The 22272-nt window shown below is 42.1% G+C and overlaps 1 protein-coding gene across 1 annotated transcript in view; it reads right to left on the reverse strand.

Moving 5' to 3' along the window:
• LOC104912491 (dedicator of cytokinesis protein 7-like) overlaps positions 1-22062 on the reverse strand; it is a 45780-nt gene extending 23718 nt beyond the window's left edge. The window contains exons 1-9 of the mRNA XM_019618405.2: positions 21947-22062; positions 9550-9725; positions 9323-9391; positions 6719-6848; positions 6400-6612; positions 5910-5995; positions 4204-4270; positions 2882-3031; positions 864-944 (exon numbers count right to left, since the gene is read on the reverse strand). Of these exons, the coding sequence (XP_019473950.2) occupies positions 864-944; positions 2882-3031; positions 4204-4270; positions 5910-5995; positions 6400-6612; positions 6719-6848; positions 9323-9387 (792 nt within the window). The 5' untranslated portion in view covers positions 9388-9391; positions 9550-9725; positions 21947-22062. The remainder of the gene's footprint in view (positions 1-863; positions 945-2881; positions 3032-4203; positions 4271-5909; positions 5996-6399; positions 6613-6718; positions 6849-9322; positions 9392-9549; positions 9726-21946) is intronic.
• Positions 22063-22272: the final 210 nt, after the last annotated feature.

The following is a 22272-nucleotide window of genomic DNA, read 5'->3' on the forward strand; positions in this document are numbered from 1 at the left end:
CTGAGAGGTTTTTATATCTGTTTGCTGAATACCTCAGGTGAAAGATAGTTGTTTTCCACAATGTGGTGCAGTGACATAGATTCTCAGCTAAAGACACACTAGAACTTTAGCAAGGCACAGCTTTTTTAGTGCTTCAGGGCTAGCCAAGGCTATCCACTGCACTTTAGAAGACAATGCCCAAACTGCCAAAAACAAGAATCAAAGGAATGTTAATGAAAAAAACAGAATACTAAAATACACATTTTCTTATCTACCCTTGCTATGTGTAAGAACAAAAGCTTTATCCTGCTGTTGAGTATGGACCTTTAGAATATCAACAAAAAGAAAAATCAAGAGAAAATAGCGGAAAAACAATCAGAACTGCACTGCAATTCAAAGCCAGACTTGATAGAGAATTCCCTGTTAATGTATTTTATCAGTTTATAACCCTTCTAGAGCAAGGGAGAGGTACTATGATGGAGATCAGCAGCGGACAAGTTGAAATCTTACTGCACATTCACATCTAAACCTGCCTCCATTTGATCAAGCTAAAAGCACAGAGCTGATCCTTTGGGACACAGAATTACAGATGACTGAGCTTGATGGTAACCACGCATCTCCTCTGTCACCTACAAAAACTGATGACCTTTAACTATTCTTTCCCTGTGTAGCATCAAGATTCAAGGGTCCTTGACTCCTTGCTGCCTCTCAGAATTTGACAAGTTTCTTAATTAAAAATGGATCTTTTTAATAACATGAGCAATATCAATGACAATTGAGATCAAGGTGAAAGAAAACAACGTGACAGTGTGCAACATGTTAATAACAAAATACCTTAAAATGCTCATAGCCAAATTTAATCAAAACATGTAAGAAAATCTTACCTTTGCTGCATCGGATTCTTTAAAAATCATGTAAGGCTCAGCACATTCCCCAATATCTCCCTGCTGTAATACTTTTTCAAGCTGAGAAGGGAAAATGAACCATTATAAGGACATGTATCCAGCAAGCATTGTTAAATTAAACAAACACGAGGAAACAAAAACATTCTTTCAGAAGAGTTGAAGCTTGATTTCCCTTTGTGTGTCAGGAACAACTACTGCACTCAATCTGTTAGAGCCATTAAGTTCCCAGATTTCCAGCTATAATTAAATCAGAAGAGTAAAATAGAGGTTCAGAGGGAACATATACCAGTTCACTTCAGTTTAGCATGTTCCAGAGCCACTTTCAGCACATTTTTCAGGTCTTACAGACAGCCTGCATTGTCATCACCATCATCATTTCCAGAAGACTGTTCTTATTTTGGGTTTCCTTATTAAGGAACTACTGCAGCATCACAAGAAGACCGCTTCCATTGTGTTAAGACACATTGTGTTGACACACTATTCTAAATCAATGTGTTTTCAAATCAAATATTGAATTATAGCAGCCAAAGAGTACATATTTTCTTCTGAAGCCTCTGAATAAGTCAGTGCCCACTTAGCAAGAAACCCAGCTTCTGATAGAAATACCTTCCCTAGCACAAGCATGCAGACTGTTTCTTTTTAGAAGCATCCTGGCACTGCATTCCATGCTTGCTACTGTGCACATGTTATTGTTAGACTACAGCATCCTTAATGTTCTCCCACACTCAAGAAGTGCCATTTGCCTTCATCAATCAGTACAGGCACAAAAAGCCACACAGTATAAAGAACAAGATTACTTCCTTTCATATCTTACACTCTCTAATGAGTTTATGCCAGCAATAGTAGCTGTACAAAAAGAGGATTCATAGTGAATAACAAGAAGTCCTATGCAAAAATTCACCTGGTAAAGCACACCATGCATCTGTCTTCTTTATCCTTGACTTTATCCTTTTCATCACCAAATTAAAAAATCACTTAAGTAAATCACTACCAGCTCCTCTTGGATCACTGGTTTTACAGGCACTAATGTGCAGTCACAAGCTCTTTTGCAAAGATCTCCACTTCAGAAACACAGGGTTATCTCAACCTCCTATCTTGTGAAACTCAGAAAATCATGTGTGTAAGACATGATTTTTAGAAGGCATTTAGAGACAAAAAAAAAAAAAGGGAAATCAAATTATTCCCTGAAACACTGAAAGGTTTTTTCTCACCTGGGAATTTTCTGTCACGCTAGAAAGCCTTAATTCACCTTCAAAAGCCTACACTTCATGTAAGATGTAGTTCAAGAAGAACTTGTACAAACTACAGTCAACAACATCATCAAAAAACGCTGCTAGAAAGCAAAGTATCCACTGTCTGTGAACTGAAAGTATGCATCAAAATCCTCTTTAGAGTAGGATAATATTTATGCAGAGACAAATTCAAATGCCGGTCTGACCTCGTAACATTTCTGTGCTCTTTCAAACAAATGAAAAAGAAGAGAAAACTTCAATCTCTGTATACTTTATTCCAGGAGTGACCAATGTGGTATTTAATTTCAGTTATGGATCACACTTTCTTAGCAATTCAAATCCGTAAAGATATTTCAAAATCTGACTTAAGGGCATATACCTTTCTCAAAGGAGATTCTGATTGAGATATGTTTTTAAATGATTCATTTCTCCATCATTTTAAGAAGTCTGCATGTCATTTCACCTGAAAACCAAGGTCAGATTCCAGAAAGCTGCTCTGTATCAAGCAAAGCTATGCACTTTCTGCACTTTTTCAATAATAATAATAATGTATACCTCCACTGAACTGCTCCTGTTATAAAGGAACTCAATGTGCTAAGTGAGAGGATTTGAAAGAAAACAAAAATTTGTTGTTCCAATGTTTATACTTCTGAGAATAAAATACTGCTTTGCAAGTGTAAGTAACAAGCTGGGGAGTGACCCACACTTGGTCTTAATGTAAATAGAAATGACAATAGTAATTAAAATTTCTCAAGCATTTCTTACCTTTATTACCAGAAACACATCTTGAGAGGGATAGGTGATTGAAAAGATGGCAGACCTGGCCAGCGTGGATATAGCAGCAGGGGGGACATGTGGACGGAGCATTCCCTTCATTTGCTCGGAGTTTAAATCAAAGTAGAAATTTTCTGAAATCTGAGGAAGAAGTTGGGTAGAGTCAGCATCAGTTCTTTCTATTCTCTGTGAAACACTCACCAACATCACAGGTAATTTCAAGACACAAGTGAAAAAAAAACCAACAGCACCTTGTTTCTAATCCATGCATAAAAAGATAAGTATGGCATAAGAGAGGGACAGTAGGAAAAGAAAAAACAAGAGGAGCAAATTAATAAGAAGTTTTGTCTTCCTCCTGTACGATATGCAGTTCCAATCACAGGATTAGGAAACAACTGCTATCTGAATTGAAATATCAAAGTATTAAAATAGAAAATGATCTTCTGGAGGAGATCATCCTGGAGGAGACAGTGAGATTTTCACACTGAATCACCAAATCCTCCACAGCATCAAGGCTTCGTTCAAGGCCAAAAGGAATGTGAGCTGGTTATCAACACCAGAGGTCACTAAAGAACTGACTAAGAGAAGGGAAAAAATGGAGTAATGAAATGATAAAATTGGCTTATGAAATGTGATTTAAATATTAAACAAAGTTCACATAATATTCCACATGTTCTCATCTACACAACTTAAAACTCAATGCATTAAATTCAAGTCCCAAAGAGATAAATGTCAAAATGCATATTTTTAACATTTTTCTCTCTGCTACTGCTAATATCTTGAATTAGGAAAACTAAGAGACTCTTTAAATATTAAAGATAGAACATAAATAGGGAATAAGTGGATTTTGTATCTCCTAGAGCTCTGATATTGAAGACTGCTGAGTTTTGTTTCAATTTTAGCACATATAACTTTCTTGTGCATTATTAGAACGTTACTTGGACACACAACGTGCTGAATCACAAAGAAGAGAAAAAGAAAGTCATAAAAACTTAAATAACTGAAACCTTTTATTGAGATTAAATTCTCTCCGGGGAAAAGACTTTTGAAAGCCAAGATTGGAAAAAATATATATACTGATTTCAGGCACTCACATATTAAATAATATTTTTAGAAAAGTAGTTATACTTCAACTGCTTTACTAAGCAGAAGAAGAACATGTAAGGAAGTTCATGATGAAATGCCTCCATCGCTCTTTCAACCACTTGTATCTCACTGTCCTCCTGAAGTGTCTCTTTTCAGAAAGAAACCCTTCTGTTTTATAACACAATCTGTAACACCTGGACTGAAATGTAAATTAATAAAAAACATACCTTTTTCTTTTCTTTAACATCATACAATGCCAAACTTGCAAAAATGGGCTCAATTTCTATCTCAAATCTTGAAAGAAAGAAACATATAGAATCAAATGACTTGCATTTTGTAACAAAGAACAACAATCTACACACTTCCCAAATCCTGCCTGGGTAAAGCAACCACCAAGCACTGTTAGTTCAGATATCAGGAGCAGCAGAGCTAAGTTAAGGGCTTCCTGTGTTGAAAAAGGAGGTCTCACTCCCCTTTCCCCCCCCCCACTCCTCACCTGTCCTAGCTCCTATACAAAATTCAGACTGAAATGCAATTCTGCCTGAACAGTCAACCCATGCAACTAATGTTGAATCCACAGCAGCATCCCCCAGCACCTTGTGCTCAGAGCTCTACGGGCTGAACTCTTTCTGCCATCAGGCAGAACAACATACAGGACTACATCATCAAACAGGTATTTTCTCTAGTTGTAAAACAAAACTGAGATTAACTTGAAAAGGAGCCTGCTTAGGTAATCTTACACTGAAAAGTAATCTCTCTCTTTTACCCACATTTCTTATTAGACTGAAAAATTCCCTGGGAAAGAGACTACACGCTTCTTGTGTCATTAAGACAGCACAACCTTGGATGCTAGCTACTAAAATGATAAATAAAGTTTCAGAGATTACTGTGGTACACAAACAAGCATGTATTTGGGCAGATTAGATATAAATTTAGTGTCAGCTCAAATAGCAGAAATCATAAATTTCCAGAATTTCACTTATTTGTGCTACAGACACCATCCTTTGGAGAGGAAGCTCCACTGCTACTGCGTATTATGTTGTTCCAGTTCATAAAAGGCTGCAAAATCAGTTCATCTCTATGGCTATATTAGGTCCTGGATTACTCTACAAGCAGGAGATATGCCCCACACATATATCTCAGTTATGAGCTGCAGTGTAGTCTAACTGGAGCTCCCTAATAAGAAGGGTTGACCTAACTGAGGACACAGAAGATGAATACAGCAGTGTGGAAAATCAGTTTTGTACTTTATTTCTCCAAGGGAATAACAGTAAAATTTTACCTTGTGTTATTAGAGAAGAGTTATAGGCAATGAACCAGCTGCAGGTAACCCTACATTCAGGAGCTCCACTTCATTAAACTTGTTTAACAGGTTTCTATTCCTTCAGTTAATGCTTGCTAAGTATATAAAGTCTTCACTCTTAAAGGGACACAGCCAAGGTTGTTGAGCCTAAACTTCGACAAATCTTTGATTTTCTAACACTGTAAAGTGTTAATCTTACGTTTTAAGGCTCAAGCACTTTTAATTTGTTTTTCTTGCCCCATTTACATATCCTTGTTACAGAGCTGAATACCAAAGGCTGGCCAATTGCAGAGCCCTACACATGCACAGCCAAATGTATGCTAGCAACATGGGATAGCCATACAGATAGCCATACAGGTTGGCTGAAAAAGAATGCAAAAAAGGCCAAGTAGAGTGAAAACCTTCTATGTCAGACCAATATAAAGGAAGCCTCAAAGATAAAATCATCTGATGTACATTACTGTGTATGTCGCACTTTACAAAATTAACCTTTAAGCCCATGATCAAGTCAAAGTTACAATGTTTTAAGGATATTAAACAAGATGGCAGAGTTATCCCAGAAGCATCTGGATGTAACAGACTTAAATTCTCAATTTCTATAATGTAGCTGTTTGTTGGAGTGATACTTACTTAAGAGACAAACACTTCACCAGGAGTCTTTGGCCAAAGTGCTCTTTGGGTACTTCAGGAATGCTAAGTCGCTCTATAGGCTCCTCCTGAAATGTGACACAGGAACAGCAGTTCAGAGACAACACTTGTACAAGCCACTAATACTATGACACAAGTACACATGGTGCTTTTTCCTTCTAAGACACTAGCATCAATCTAATCCAAGGTTTACCAGTGTGATGTATTCAGCAGCAGCCACTAATATACTAAATTAAATCCCTCTAATGTTTCTGCATTACAGTGATCAGATATCCATAAGGGAAAATAAACCTTCAGAAAGCAGCATCTATGTAACACACTGAAAAACTCTCAACTGCTGCAAACCAGCAAAGGTTCTCATGGAAATTTAACAGAGATGATCTTGACTCTTTGAATCATTGGCAGGCTGACAGATTCCACATTCACTATATCCTCCACTTTTTTAATCTCACCCACATACATATAAAAATACCTCATCTGGAGCCGGGTGTAGTGCAAAAAGCTCCTTATGCCTATTGGACTTCCTCTGATCTTCATTGTGGTGGTCAATCTCTTCATTGGGGGTTCGGTCCAGTAGGTTTGGAAGAAGGGCATCTGGAAGGGAGTTCTTCAGATCAAAAATACTGCAAGCCCAGCTGCCCCGGGGAGTATCGTCAATCGACATTGAGCGCCGCTTAAGGTCATCCTGAGATTCAACAAATTAAAAGCAACTTAGAGTGGGAAAGGGATTGCACTTTTAAAATGCAACTATAAATTAGGTTTTAGGTAGCAAGGTTTGAAAGGTACATTACTTGTTCATCGTGGTAACTGTTGCCATCTGGAGCTTCATCAGACTCAAAGACCTGTTTGGGGAGCCCCTTTTGCCTCTCCTTCTGTTTGTCTAAAGTGTTGGGATTAAATCCAGTCCCCAGTTTGTGATACCTGGAAACAAAGCATTTCAAGCGCATTTTTAGCATTATTTTTGATTCCAAACCCAGAAGCAGAATTACGGAACAAATGCAGTATTAGCAGTGTGGGTCATCTCAAAGCATGAATTGCTCTCTGCAAACAGTGTTCCCAGTCACTCTCCACTGAAGCTGTGTAATAATCCAACAACCAGTATTCTTGTACTACAGTGTGACTTTGTTCAACTCTAAAGCAATGCTGGGTGATGTACAAGGAATTATTATCAATGCCCAATTAAGGGCATCATAAAATGAGCAATTGTGATGCCAAGCTTAAGACAATAAGAAGGAGATGGAAGGCCAGTGGTTCTGTAGGAGCAGGGATTGGCTGGGAGCAGACAATATTAACACCATGCAAACCAAAGTACCAGCACTAGGCTGGATTGCAAGCAGCACTGAGGTTCTGAGTATGCTGGAAAACATTTGAGTTTCTGACTCCAACTAAAATGAGCATCTTCCCAGAGCATCTTTATAAACAGAACTGGGTCCTCCAGAGCATTCCAGAGCTCAAGAGCACTTGCTAGTAAACAATCTGTCTGCTGTTGCTGACAAGATCACATCTCTTTGACTAACAAATTTTAGGATACCAAATGGCACTGTGTCTGTATTCACACACACATATGGCCTGAGCCACAACCTCTTTACAACACAAACTTAGTCAGCTTGACGTAAGTTAAACTTAAGTCAGTTTCCAAAGTAGTGCTGGGGTTGCACCTACAATCAATTGTTTATATCCTGCCCTGCTTCTACAATTACTACAGAAAGATAAGCAGACATGGTAGGCACAAAGATGTGCTAGCAGTGAGTAATGAACGGAAGGTGAAAGAAGAGGAAAGCAAAGGCATATATTCATTCTAAATACCACAAAACTATTCACTTAATGGACAGATTTCGCCATCCCCAAATACATTTTGGTTATGAAGAACCATAGAGAAAGATTGAAATACAGACTATTTCCCCTGGAGAGGAGGAGAAAGAAGAATAGCATAGCAGAAGTCAAGCTCTTCTGAAGCTCAATGATCAGGATGTTGTGCCCCCAAATCTGGCCAAGCACTTGTAACTATCCAATAAGAAAGACCAAGAGAAACCAGCTACCATCATCCAGTAACAGACTCCTGATCTGGTAGACAAGACAACCTTACTTAAAAAACAATTCAGTTCTTCTTCCAGTCATGTTTTTGGGCTCCTGCTCTGCTACAACAGCAACCTTTTCATTTCTATGCAGTGCACTGCTATGATTTTATCACAGCAAAAACTGCTAGGGATGCTTATGGAACTGCCTCTCCTCTTCCAAAGAAGCAAGGCTTGGGCTGCAGTTCAGCAATCACTCAGCACAGCCTGGCCCCACTCAAACAACTCTAATGCCTTTTGCTGCATGCCTTCCTTGGCACTGACCACAACTGCACACGACAGAAAGCTTTACTGTTTCCAACTAATCCACTGTAGGAAACACAGCCAGGTGTTAGAGATTCCACTAAAAGTTATTCAGAAGCTGTGAGGTATGCTTGCTGAGTGGGTCACACTACCCAAGCCTATTGTGCAGTCCTGGCTCTGCCCACAATGGCTGGGAGTTAATAAAACATCCTCTCTCAAGTTTCCTTTTTTTTTTTCTTTTCCCTCTGCTAAGAGTTACAAACCACATTTTTATTAGGTCATCTTAGCACTGCAAAGCATATCTTCAGCATCCTCTGGAGCAGTGCTCTGGACAACATTAAACCAGTGAATTGTAACAACTACCACAAGGGCAGAGCTGTAGCTGTAGTCAAGTCATTTTAAGGTGATGCACATAACATGGATCACTTACTCCTCGACAATAGCTTTTGAAGTCATCAGACCTTCAATCATCTGAGAGAGTATGTTCAAAGTAAAGCTGCTTAGAAACTTTCCAACTAATTTGTATAAATTGGGGCATATTCTCTAAACAGTTAGCTCACCAGGTAAAGACTGTGACAGTTCAAACACTAACAGGCATTTGTTTAAACTGTGCTCTTTCCCAAAGTTTCTTTTTGAAAAAACAAACGTTGCAGAATGTTGCACCTTAAGGTGCTTGCATCTGCACATGTAAACCTTACATCTTCTAGGAAGGACTAAAAATGTATGAAAGAAAGCAAATGCTGACAATAAGTTTAAATCCCTAAAGTAATTTTACATTCCCCAATATTTGAAAGGAGCTGCAGTTGATGAAAATGGCCTAGATTTTCAAAAATGCCCTAAGGGGTTTTGATGTCTATGAGATCTAATTTTCAAAACAAAAAGCACCATTTCAGTTAAAAACAAAGCATCATTTCAGTTAAAAACAAAGCATCAGTTCAGCTCAGCAAGGCAACTAAAAGCCAAGGCACATGAAAGCAGTAGCCAGGAAAACCATTTTTGAGCTTCCTCATACCAGCCAGTCACCCTGAAAAAAAACGAAATTTGAAATCAAGCTGACAAACGTCACAGGGAACTCACTTTCTGTTCACAATTGCCCAGTCTTCCGTGTAACTTCTCACACAGTCCCTCACGTGAGGGTCCATCTCACTGTTAAAAGAATAAACAACAACATCTTTAGAGCGGTAGACATGCAGACTTTCACTTCAGGCACATTACAGACAAGAATTCCAGACTTCACCCTTGCAGATTTTCAAATGCAGAACAACTGACTCCCTTGGGCAAGGTGCTCCCCTGTCTCCTCTTACCTCTCTTCAGGAACAGCTGACACAAGCGTCCGACATTCTCGGGGGGTGTACACAACCTCAATGTCATCGGGAGGAAACTCAAGCAAGTCTCTCAAGGGGCCAGACTCGACTGCAATGGGGTGTGTGATAAGGTAGTCCTCCAAATCAACCGGGTCCACTGCTTCCGTAAGTGGCACCTGTGGAAAGGCAAGCAAAGGAAAGGTCTTAAAACAAGGACAAAGAAAACAAACCATGTGTGTACTACTTTGTTTTCTATACCAGCCCTTCTCCCTTGTTGTGGAAATTTGATCTAACATCAGCCTGTAATTAACCCTAGTGGTACTAGCCCCAGCAAACAGATATCATAAAGCTATTTTTCATGTCTTATCTTTTATCTAATAGTTCTTCGGATATTTCTACTGCGCCTGCCATCATCATCTCAAAAAAGCAAAAGAAAACCCCAATGGATTTCCCTCTGTTTTCAAGAAATCCATCAGTTTGCTTCTAAACCACGTATTACATTTTACTTGCCATGTAAATGAGTATGGATTTATTTATTTATTTATTTATTTATTTATTTAAGTTGCTGGTCTGATCACAAAAGGGACCTTCATCCTCATTGAAGATGCAAAAAAAACCAAACCCTCTCACACTTCAGCACAGCCTGAGGAGAGGAATTCAAAGCATGGGCTGATTTACCAGCAGCACGTGAAGTCATAGAGCCCAGAAGTCTAAAGCTATTTCAAATTAAGTGATTTTTCCAGGGAACACAAAACACAACATTTCTCTGCACACTGAACCATCTCTTCTCCTGATATTGGGGACCTTTGGGGCCCAGATTACACAGCCCACACCCGAAGCGACTCTGCTCCAACCAATGCAGATCCTTTAAAAGCATCTCTTGAGGGCACAGAGCTCTCCCATGAAGCACAAGGAATGACTGAACAGTCACTCATGCAGAGGAGCAGTAGGTTTCACTGGAAGCACTGTTCCCACCATAATGCAAAGAAATGAGCTAAAACGGCCCTTCCTTTTAAACGCATAAGCTAGACATTGCATAACTGTGCATTTTAACATATGCATATTACATAAGTACATATATATTCTGATATGAGATCACCATACTATGAGGCTGCACATAAACAGGCATTAAGAAAATGAAACATTAAAAACACATTTTGAGGAACCCACTTCTGCAGCAACTGACACATTTCCTAGAATTCCCCAGCACATCCCAGTGAGGCTTCACATGAATCACAAAAGCACATTGAAATTCAGCAGTTTTTCTCCTGCTGCTCTTTCCAGACACCCAGATGACTTCTGCGGGACAAGGAAGTTATCTCTTTATTGGAGGTTATTTTAATAAGAACACTCAGTACTCAAATTTTAAGCATGTTTCTCTAACGCCTTGTTACCCCAATCGAAAAAGTCTGCTTTTTAAACTTAGGCTGCCAAAAAGTTCTGAAATAAACGGACTTTTTATTCAAGGCAAAGACTTGGCTGGCACAGCGGTACTGAAAGAATCACTCTTGCCACAGCCAACCTCGATGAATACTGCAATTTTCTTCAAACACAGAAGGCCAAACCTTCAGCAGGAAGACGGCACAATGCCAGCAAAGCCAGGTGAGTTAGACCAGATGACTTCATGCCAGTTGAGAATCTGAACCACACACAAAAAAAATAGAACAACGCATGTCCAGAATCTCAGTATTAAGCTCTGCAAGTTACGAAAAAAGTAGAAATTAATTTAATGCATTTAACTCCAACCCTGGGACCTTTTTGTGGATGCCCCATCCCTGGAGGAATTCAAGGCCAGGCTGGATGTGGCTCTGGGCAGCCTGGTCTGGAGGTTGGCAACCCTGCACAAAGCAGGGGGTTGGAACTGATGAGCATTGTGGTCCTTTTCAACCCAGGCCATTTTATGATTGTTTCTCCTTCTAATCCTTTACTTAGAAATGAAGTGGAGCTGTGGGATTAACAGAACTTTTGAAAAAACAGAAGTGTTAACTGTTTTTGCCACAGCAAAACTCACAGCAAGAACGTGTCACTGCTCTTTCCCACACAGCAGCCAACATGTCACCATCTCACACTATCTGTTTTTTATATCTAGATAGACTGGCTGTGCTTGGCACTGGAAGACTGACAAAACTCACAGCACAGTGTCACAGTGCACTGTTGAGGAATTGCTAGAAGCTCAGGCTTTCTTCAGGAGAGCTGCTGTATTAAAGCAAATGGGGGCATGCAGGACTGAGCAGGGCCTGCCACAGCCGCATCACCATTCCCACCTCACAGCACTACACATATCAAATCTCACTTGCCCAACCACAGCATGATGATGTGTTTGATAAAAGAAGACCCTAGCAGCCAACACACCCCCAGGACAGCAATGCTGTGGGGCTGTGCAGGCCCCATCTGTGCTCTGGGCACCTCCAAGCCCTTCACACACCTCAGCATTTGGCCCAAGGTTAACGCTTCCCAATTTTCCAGTTTGTCTCTTCAGATAACTATTGTACCATGAAGATGTAAACAAACATAAAAGTCAAACCCAGAAGCCTGTATTAGACTCACCATCTGTGCAACCAGAAATATTGTCTAGCACCTGAGTAAACAGGCCAAACATAAATTCATGGTTAGGAAGAGGAACTACTTCACATCAGACTATTGGCAGATAAAAGGCAAGCACATTATTTTAAGCCTTAGATATTTGTGGGGGCAGAAGTGATGAAAGAGGAGGAGGAAATAGGAAGGAAGAGGTGCACCAAAAGGTAAGTGAACCCAAATGGCATCACAGCCTTTGAGCTGAGCCACCTCTCCTGTCCAGCTTCACACTCCTGCATCCCTCCGGAGCACCAGATGAGACCAAGAACAAAACCAGCACACAAGGGGCTATTTTTCTATCTGCAACCTGGCCAAAGCCTCAGCCACCTGAAATTTTCCAACAAATCCCTCAGATCTAGCGTGCACTGAAAGAATTCGATGAGTTCAGATGAAGAGCAGGTTATCCAATCTCACCACCCTGGCCTTGTTGCTGACAGAGGAGCAGAACCTGTTTTATCTCATCCCCAGCCCCTGCCTGCCTCCACACAGCATCCAGAAAAACAAGGAGCTCAGCAGCCGACTGCCACAGCCTATGAGGACTGTGGTTCTTCTTAGTTGGCAGGACTTTGGTCCTTAACCTCGTGCATCATCCTGATGTACAGCTGATCTCCAGATCATCACAACAACAGCACATCCCACTGTCAGCTACACGTGGGGAGGTTTAGAAATCTCTGCTGCAGAAATGTGGGGAACATCTGAAGAGTTGTAACACTGTCCTCTTCCACAGCACTGTGTGCTGATGGGTCAGAGAGAGCAGCGTCCTGGCAGAAGCACACAGTCTTCCCACTGCTGCCAGGAAATGCCTTTTCCACTTGTGCTGACAACTCCTAGGAAGCAGAAGAGGTGCTTCCTCCACGTATGGAGATTGTTTTTCATCTTTGGGCTTCCAGCTGCATGGAGACAATCTCAGTCAAGTATCTGCAAATGTGCAGTCCGCCTACCAACCCACTAATGAAACCCAGGAAGGAAACACTGGAGTTCTGCCCTTCAAGAACTGCTGATGAGGCATCTTCATAGTCAATAGTAAGGCCCTCCAGAAACTGAAGGTGTGCAGAGGTTCTCATCATGTCCCCAGTTAAACTAACAGTGAATGCACAAGAAGGAAAGCCTACTCTCAGCATTGTGATTACTGCTCTTATAGAATAAACCTGTCAATTTTGTACAACCTGTAACTGAATATCAATTTTTGGACAGTCTTTCAGGTAATTCCTCAACAAAGTTTTTGCTCAGTCTTGATCCGACGGCCAGACACTGCCATCTCACTAAGGAAGGGCTCTTCTGAGGTGACAGAAATTAACAGGGAGAAAGAGGATCCTCAGCATGAGTAAGTGGAGCACAGTCTGCTCCCTTACCAACATAACCACCAGGTACAACACACCAAAGAACTGATAGTACAGAACAAATCCAACAGGACACCCATTTTTTAAACAATCCATTCACACCAAATCAAACACCGCTTGCAAGTCATGATTCTGCATACATCCTTAATCGGACCATGGATCCACACTCGGTCAGCTTAACCAAGATGCCATCCTCATTGATTTGGCTTATACAAGCTGTTTAACGCGTGTATTCCATAGGTGCATCTGTGCTGCTGCAGTTATGGCTCTCAGACGTTGCATTACAAAACCCTATTTCACAGGTTTATAACTCTCCTGAAACAGGGACAGTCAAGCTTTCTTCTTTAAGGCTGTGTTATTCTTCACTGTTATATCCTCTTAAAAGCCTGAAAATAAACTTTCGTTTCTTATCGACTTTGTCCTTTTCTAGACAGTAAACACAGTATTTTGCTGTAGTTTTAGTGCACCACTAGCCAAAATGTCTCTCCCTCCTATTTATTTCCTTTTCTGAGCACCTGTATCATCATCATCAGTTACAGAAGAAGCATCTGCTCAAAACTGGCAACCGGGGCATGAACCTCAGCTGAAGGACAAGGTACAGCCCCGTGGAGATAGCAAAACTCTCTTACTTCAGCCAAGTAGCTCACCCATGAGCTGCAGGGCAAAGGGCTGACGCAGGAGGAATGCTGCACACAGGGCACCACGCTGCAATGCCCACAGCCTGTTCTACCCCATCAAGGAAGCAAAACTAGAAAGCAAAGGGCAGAGACACACTGTGGTGTTGGCCTTGTACAACTGGCAGGGATGGGGTCAGCAGCAGCTGGTGCATATGGAGAGAGCAGAGCAATCAGAAATGTGCAGGACAAGACAATTCCAGGGACAGCGGGGATGCCTCGCTATCACAGCCATGAACAGGCAGTGGGTATGTTCTCCATAGATCCATTTTTCCATCAGGCTTAAGAAATGACCAAAGACGGATTTAATTAGGATACCATTCATTACACATCATTATGCACCCTTGTCTGAACAACCTCCTGCCCCAGTTTGCTTCCTTAATGAAGCAATTCATTAATCTAAACTAGTATCTAAAATATAAAGGTCTGTTGTTCTGGGCAGTGTACAGAAACCCAATAAGGAATCACAGCAGCAAAGAGGGCAGGAAAAGGGACAATTATTATCTCCATCTCACAGACACTGACTTTGAACACACAGAACACCCAGTGTACGTCACCGCTGCATGCCCTGACATCCACAGGCATTCCGACTTTTGCCTAGGGGACTTCAATCTGTCCTCTCCCTCTACAAGCAGCTGCGCAGAGGGGATATTTCTAGATCTATCTGAAAGTTTGTTGCCTAGCTCACACACAGTACAGTGCACCACAAGTACTCTTGCGGGACACGTGCCCTAAGCTACACAGATCCAAGCTAGGATTCTGCAGGCTTCCTGCTAGCATGCATCAGCACAGCCACGAAAATCACCATTTCCTTCTCATTTCCTCCTCCCTCCCCTCTCAAGATGCTGATTCCCAAGAGGGATCATAGCAGCTTTTTCAATGTTTATTTTATCTAAAAGGAGATGCTTAATTTCCAAAGGGAGAGACTCGCTCTTTGCATTTGCTGTTAAGGATCACAGTACAACTCTGGGCCTTGTAAAAATCATAGTGACAAAGACTGCAGGGTTGTGTCTCCTGTGTGGGAGTAAACCTCCTTGTGTAGCCACGATAGGGACCTTGAAAAATTAACCTTGCAGAGCTCCTCATCAGGAGGATTAGGGAGGATCCTGATTGTTATTTTTAATTGGCAGCGAGGCACTTTTTCAAAATCAGGGTGGTATTTCTTGCCAATTCTGGAAGTAGGACAAAGTTCCATCTTAACTTCAGTACCACCTTAAATATTAAACAGTCCCTAATGTGCTAAAAGTGTAACAGATTGTGCTAAAGCTTCAAATTCTAAATTAATACCAACTTCCCACCCACTGCCTCCCTGGGCTACATCTTGGAAGGACAGAAGAAACAGATTAGCATTTCAAAGCTGAGCCCCAGCCTTCTCTCAGCTATCTCTGGGTCTGCAGGGCATCCTGGCACATCCCTCCCAGCAGCAGGAAGGCAGATGGCCTGTCCTCATGGCAGCCACTCTCACAGGGACGCTGGGATTGCAGAGAGATGCAGGAGTCAGCACATCTGGTGGGCCACAGAAAGGACTCAGTGTTCAGATATTTTATTTCACCTTAATGCTTACTCCAGGAACAGTCATCAAATCCAAATTCTAAGGCTCACATATTCTAAGAAGCGCCCGCTGTCACTGCATTTCAAGATCTATGCACATGTACAGCATGTAACACCCAGTCACAAAGCTATGGGAGGTTTTCTGTACAAACAGAACTAGGTTATTTGCTGTTATAACTGGCTGTTAATGCAAGGAGCCACTTGGGTATGGAATTATTAATCAGAAACTAATTCATTATCTGAGAATATTAAAGCAACTTCTTACGAAGAGCAGGAAGCTACAAGTTGTGCCTCCAAGGATGAGTAAGAAGAATCCTCTTTGATGACTCAGAGTCATGTAATTTCACCACAAGAAACTTCAAAACCAGAAAGACTTTGATAAAGGAAACGCGGGTGCTGAGCTGAGAGCGATCTGAAGAGATGGAGACCCTCTGATTAACCGCACTGAAACTGAGAGTGCCGAAACCGAGACAAAGAAAACATCAAAGTTCTCTACTGTTAAAGAGATTAAAAAATCAAATAGTCTGGCCAGAAAAATCACAGCTTCCAACTTCTGGCAGAAACAATACATCAGAGCAGCAGAGATGGATCCCTCCTGACCCTCAGGGTTTGCAAAGGCACTGCACAAACCAAGCTGCAGCAGCCATGTGCATGCATGTGCTTCTGCATGGAGAGCACCTGGCTCTGTCACATCTCAATTACCAGTGGGCCACTCATCCACAGAATGGATTAAGCACATAACTCAGCAGCAGCCTTCAGCCCTCTGCTGCCTGCTGGGACCATGATAGCTCCCATGAGAAGGGCTCTGCAAGCAGACCAACAGGGATAGGAAAAAATTCCTTTGTAATTTGAATCCGATATTAAGAATGCTTTTGCAATGGAGGGCATTATCAGCATTTCCACGGAACATCAGTTTGCTTCTGTGTTTTATTCCTGGATTTAATTGCATTTTTAGATGCTGACTATTTATTAGCAGGCCTGTCAGGAATGCTTCTGTTAAGTAAGGGAATTTACTCAGTATAACAGCATTTTGCTAAGATCAGTTATCTCTGACAACATATAAACTGTTTAAATTATTGCAGACAAATGAGACTCATTGACCATTCGGTGACTCCCAGACTCACCAACTTCATGTATAAAAAGCTTGATCTCTGCAGCAGGGCTCTACTGATTTTATAACTGGTACATAACACTCTGAGCTCACTAGAGCAAAGTCAACCGTGAGCAGCCCCTGATGGGAGGAGGAGGGGAAGAGGATGTGGATGCCTCTCCCATCCTCCCCTGGCTGATGAGGACAGACCATCCAGGCAGGCAGGGCACAACCTCCAGGAAATCCATATAATGGGACTCACCATTAAGCCTTAATCAGCTTTGAGAGAGCATTAAGACTTGGCTCATTTTCCTTTTCATTTTAGTAATTTTGGTGATAAAATTACTTGGCTCTGAACACTTCAAAACGCCCTTTTCTATCCTACATTTTTATTGTCAGGTTCTCCCTTGCAGTGTTTTCCATTCATTTGCATAAATTATCTTTTCTTCTTTTAAGCGATGCTAAAATAAACAATGGAAATATATAAAGGAACCTATATTCTCTTATTTAATAATTAGATACTATCTTTGAACACAAAGAACAAAAGCGTGACATCCAATAAATCCAAGACAAAGCTTCAATTAGCCCTAATAATGCCCATAAAGCTGGTAGTGCTTTACAAAGATACCTAAATGTCAGCACCTTTATTTTACATGAAGAAAATGGAGCACTGAAAGCAGATGTGGGGTCAGATCACATCATGTCCAAGAATCCACACCCTTTCATTTCCAAACTAATAATCATCTCTGATAACAGTGCTCCTCCTCATAGCAGTGTTCAGCTTTGCAACACTGTCCTTCAGTAGCATCATCTGCTCTCACTAAAGGCCCGCAAACATGGGGAAAAAACTGATCCAAACCTGAACTCTGCTCTTCTGAAGCCAAATGGGCACAACAGGCAGTAAAGCCAGCCATGCACATCAGGCTGTGGAAAAACCTCTCAGTCACTTCAGCAGCACTAATGGCAATCCCTGTGCTGCCCAACAACCCGGCTTCGTCCAGGTACAACTACTGCAGTGCTCTGCCACACCACAGTGCATGGCAGCCATTACAAGGTCAGCAGACAGTTAATGAGCACCATAGCACGAGGAGATGCTCAACAGAAAAAAACCAAACTCAAATAGAAAGTGGTTAGTCACAAGGCATTATAATAGAGCATAGTAAACAGTCCAGTTCATCAAATAAACAAAGTAAATGCTGCTGGGAATTCTCTGAAAGGAAGTGAGAGCTATCTGTTTTCACAAAATCATAGAATGGCCTGGGTTGAAAAGGACCACATTGCTCATCAGTTCCAACTCCCTGCTATGTGCAGGGTCACAACCTCCAGACCAGGCTGCCCAGAGCCACATCCAGCCTGGCCTTGAATGCCTCCAGGGATGGGGCACCCACAGCCTCCTTGGGCAACCTGTTCCAGTGCCTCACCACCCTCTGTGCGAAAAGAGAATTCAGCCCCACTGGTCACTGAAGCAGCTGTTCAGTGGGAGCAGAAGTACAGGTTCCCACCAGGGAGCACCAAATAAATGCACAAAGCTGAGGGCACATCCTGTGGTGCACAGGCCCAAACTCAAAAGTAAGGTGCAAGCACATGCTCTATTTATCAGTGGATTTAGAGAGACTTGCAAATGTAGCTTCAAAAAAGAAAAGCTCCTTTATCTCACTAGGACCTTACAGGCTCCTTTTTCTCAGCAACAAACTGTCAGTACCTTCTGTTCTGGATTTCAAAAATAAAAGCTTCGTGCTGCAAAGGCTGCACCGTGTGAGGAGAGCCATCCAGCACAACAGGGTACACAGGAAAGGCCTCTGACAGCTTTGGGCCTGCATTTGTGGTTTGGGGAGCACACCATTAAAATCAACTGCTCCTAAAGTGGCAGGAGGGCGGAAGTTGACAATAATAAACCACAAACACTTGTGCAGCCAGTTGAAAGCAGTGCCTTTTTCCTCCTCAGCACCACCAGATACAAAATTAGAAACAGTTCTGGCAGCATTTTGGCTGTTGCTTGTGAAGCAGAAGCGAACAGACTTGCTAAAATTCAGCTGACATCTTTTGCACTTCTCTTGGGTTCAACCACATGCAAACGTGTCAAGTGCAAGAAGTTCCTGCCCTGGCTTCAGCCACTGAGAAGCACAGGCTCAGCACTGAGGCTGCTCTTTCACAAAAGCACACATTTCGGCTAAAAGATGTCTACATCACACCAGATATCATGAGACTTACAGAGGAGTTCCCAGAAGCAGCTGCTGTTGGCAGCAGACAACAGAGGATCAGCATTGTGACTTCCTCTGGATCCTAACTAGCTGTGTAAATATGCTGTGTGAGGAGTAAGATGCACCGGATAGGAGAGTGCTTTATCATTAGAAGTCCTCCAGGTCCATGCTGCACCCTCAGCACTACAACTTGCTGCCATTGTGGAGATAATCACATGAAACTCAATCAGAGAATTAGTAAAATATGGAAATCCACACCAGGTATCCCACTTCAGGCTTCCACACCAGCACAGCTACACAGCATTGCCACACAGATTCAGGGCCTTCCATTTCTGCACCATAATGGTAATATGACGGTAAACTTTTGAACTTCTCCACAGCAAACAACTATTCCAACTGAAAGAATTCATGTTTCCCCTCTGTTATCAAACAGAACAGAGAGGAACAGCAGATTCTGAGGGATGCTTAAGGGAGAAAAACTAACCCAAAATTCCTTATAAGCAAAACCTCTGCCATGTGATGCAGCCTCAGGACAGTCTGTGTGTTTAGGCAAGTCATGAGTCTATCTCCTATAAAACATCACTCCACGTTAATCATTCTTCTAAAAGCATGTCTCCTCAGCACAGAATTTAGGATGACAAACTAGCAGCTAATCACATCAAGCGTCACGCAACGCATTTTGATGGGAAAGGCTCAGAGCCTGCTCCCCGTTAGCATGACCTTATCCAGGATTTTAGAGATGCACACACAGATCTACCAAAAAAACCATACCAGCAACAGGATAACGAGAGACCAAGAAGTAAAGACAGAGCTGACAATACTGTGCCCAACAAATCTGATCCTGTATTACGAACTGCATATGCAGGTTGACAGGACTGAAGCTTTGAGCACATACACTTAGTATCATAGAATCCTTAGAGCTAGAAGGGACCTCTGAAGGTCATCCAGTCCAATTGCTCTGCAATGCACAGGGACAGCACAGCTAGGTCAGGTTGCCCAGGGCCTCATCCAGCCTTGCCCTGAAAGTCTCCAGAGACGGGGCATCCACCACGCCATTTGGCAGCCTCTTCTAAGTGCCTCACTACCCTCACTGTAAAAGACTTTTTCCCTACATCTACCTTAAATCCACCTTCTTCAAGCTCAAAACCATTTCCCCTTGTTCTGTCACAAAGGAGCCTGCTAAAGAGTCTGTTCCCTTCTTTCCTGTAGCCCCTCTTTATGACAGTAGACTGAAAAAACCTTAGATGTAGAAACAAAAAGTGGAAGAGATGATTCACATGGACAACAGGTGATAGAACCAATGAAAAATAGTTAACACATACATGTCTGGCTGCAGAACAGCTTGGCAAGGTACACAGAAGATATCTTACTTCATGAAAGCAATGGGGAGCACAAAGGCAATTCACCCAAGTTGTTTCTCAATGAAATCATGTGAGACAAGAGAGGCACAGAAAGTTGAGGGATGGACATCCAACGGGCCCTTCAAAAGCAGACATCAATCCTCAGCTATCCATCGCAGCAGGGAAGTGGGGGCATGACCCCAAGTGCTCCATCCAGTCTGTGCCACTAATAACAGGGGTGCCTCCCCTCTACCTAACTACTAGGTGATGCTAGAGATGGTACAGAACCACCACATCAAGGCTCTGCATTATCATCCCACATCCCACCCAACCTCTACAGAGATTGCTACAATAAGGCATTATCCCTGGAGACGCCATTCTCATAACCCCTCCCTCCTTTGTGCTCACTCAGCAATAAGGCCATGCACACAGCTGACCAAACCAGCCCTCTTCTCTCCCAGTACTTACACAGCTGATGTACAGGGAAACGACACAAATGCCAGTTCCCAGCAATTCTAGCACAGCCATATCTCTTTAAAGATGAACTTTCAGCCTGTAGCAAATCACTCTTTTAAGCTAGGGGTCAATTTAGTCTTCAAGATCCTCTTTGAGATGGTACCAGCCCTAAGGATGCATCTGTGCTGTGCATAAGAAAGCTTTCTCACACTGCATGGGACACAGAGAAGCATATGAACCGACAATACCACACAGGACATTACTCCAGAACAAGAGGAGGACTCCTGAAAACCCAGAATGTGTGTACAGATTATCAAATTCAGGGCATATTTCCAGCACTGCCAGAACTAATCTAAACCACTTTGAAGAAAGCAAGATCCTACATCTTCTAAGTTGACAGCTGCTAAAGAAACTGCTATGACCCAGAGCAATAATCCAAATCAAAGGAACACCTCCAAAATACAGCTCCAGCCTGAGAAAGTTTGTTGAGCTCCTGAAATTTATACTACCACACTGAATAAAATTTGAAGGTTACTGAGAGTCCGTGCAAGAAAATCTGATTTCAGAAAGGGTGTTCCTGAAAACTTGGCCTACATTTCAACCACTCTTAGAAGTGAACTGTGAACACATAAATAAATACACATTCCTAGGGGATAATTATATTCAAGCTTTCACCATATTTAAAATACATCTGAACACCAGATAAGCTTTGTAACTGTGGTTCTACTCTTAAGAATGTCAAAGAAGACCAAAATACTGTACCTAAAGAGCACGAGCATGCAAAGAGCTCTTTGCAGAGAGACCCAGACATGCGCATGGTCCCATCCAAGCTGCTCTGGGATACAGCAAATAAGAGCTGGTCAAAGGAGCCCCAGTGTCCTACAAAGCTTCTGCAGGAACACAGACTCCCAGCCACACTAACCGATGCGCAGGACAGACACCTCCAAAATCAGCACTTTTTGCACAGAATTATTTACCTCAGTGTTATCAGTGTTAAGACAACAACATGTCAGTACTGCAGAATCAAAGAGTCCCTCAAGTTGGAAAGGACCCATAACAACCACCATAGGAGTCCAATTCCTATGTGAACAGGCACTGCAATTTCTTTCCGAACCAGAAATAACCATGCACACCTCCTTCCCTCTTCCATGTTCCAAGCACTACTTACGGTTGTGTGATGAGAGACGCTGCCTCCAATATTGAGGTTTTTGAGAAGCTGGGGAGACCCTCCATACTGCCCTGAGATCTGCTTCCTGACTTCAGCCGCCACGGTTCTGAAATGAGACACGGACCAACATTATCGCTGTAAAAGAATTACAGTGAAGACAACAAATCAAATGTGCTATACTCTGCTGCTGGAATAAAACCAAGCTCTTAGCGTGCTGGCTGGAACAGGAATGGCGCTGTCTGGTGAGAACAAACCATGTATATTAAACTCCTGGAGAACTGCAAAATTCTAGCAAGGCTACAAATGCATGTCCTTAACAGCAAGTA

The sequence above is a fragment of the Meleagris gallopavo genome, chromosome 10 (assembly GCF_000146605.3).
Source record: "Meleagris gallopavo isolate NT-WF06-2002-E0010 breed Aviagen turkey brand Nicholas breeding stock chromosome 10, Turkey_5.1, whole genome shotgun sequence".
Classification (NCBI taxonomy): Eukaryota; Metazoa; Chordata; class Aves; order Galliformes; family Phasianidae; genus Meleagris; species Meleagris gallopavo.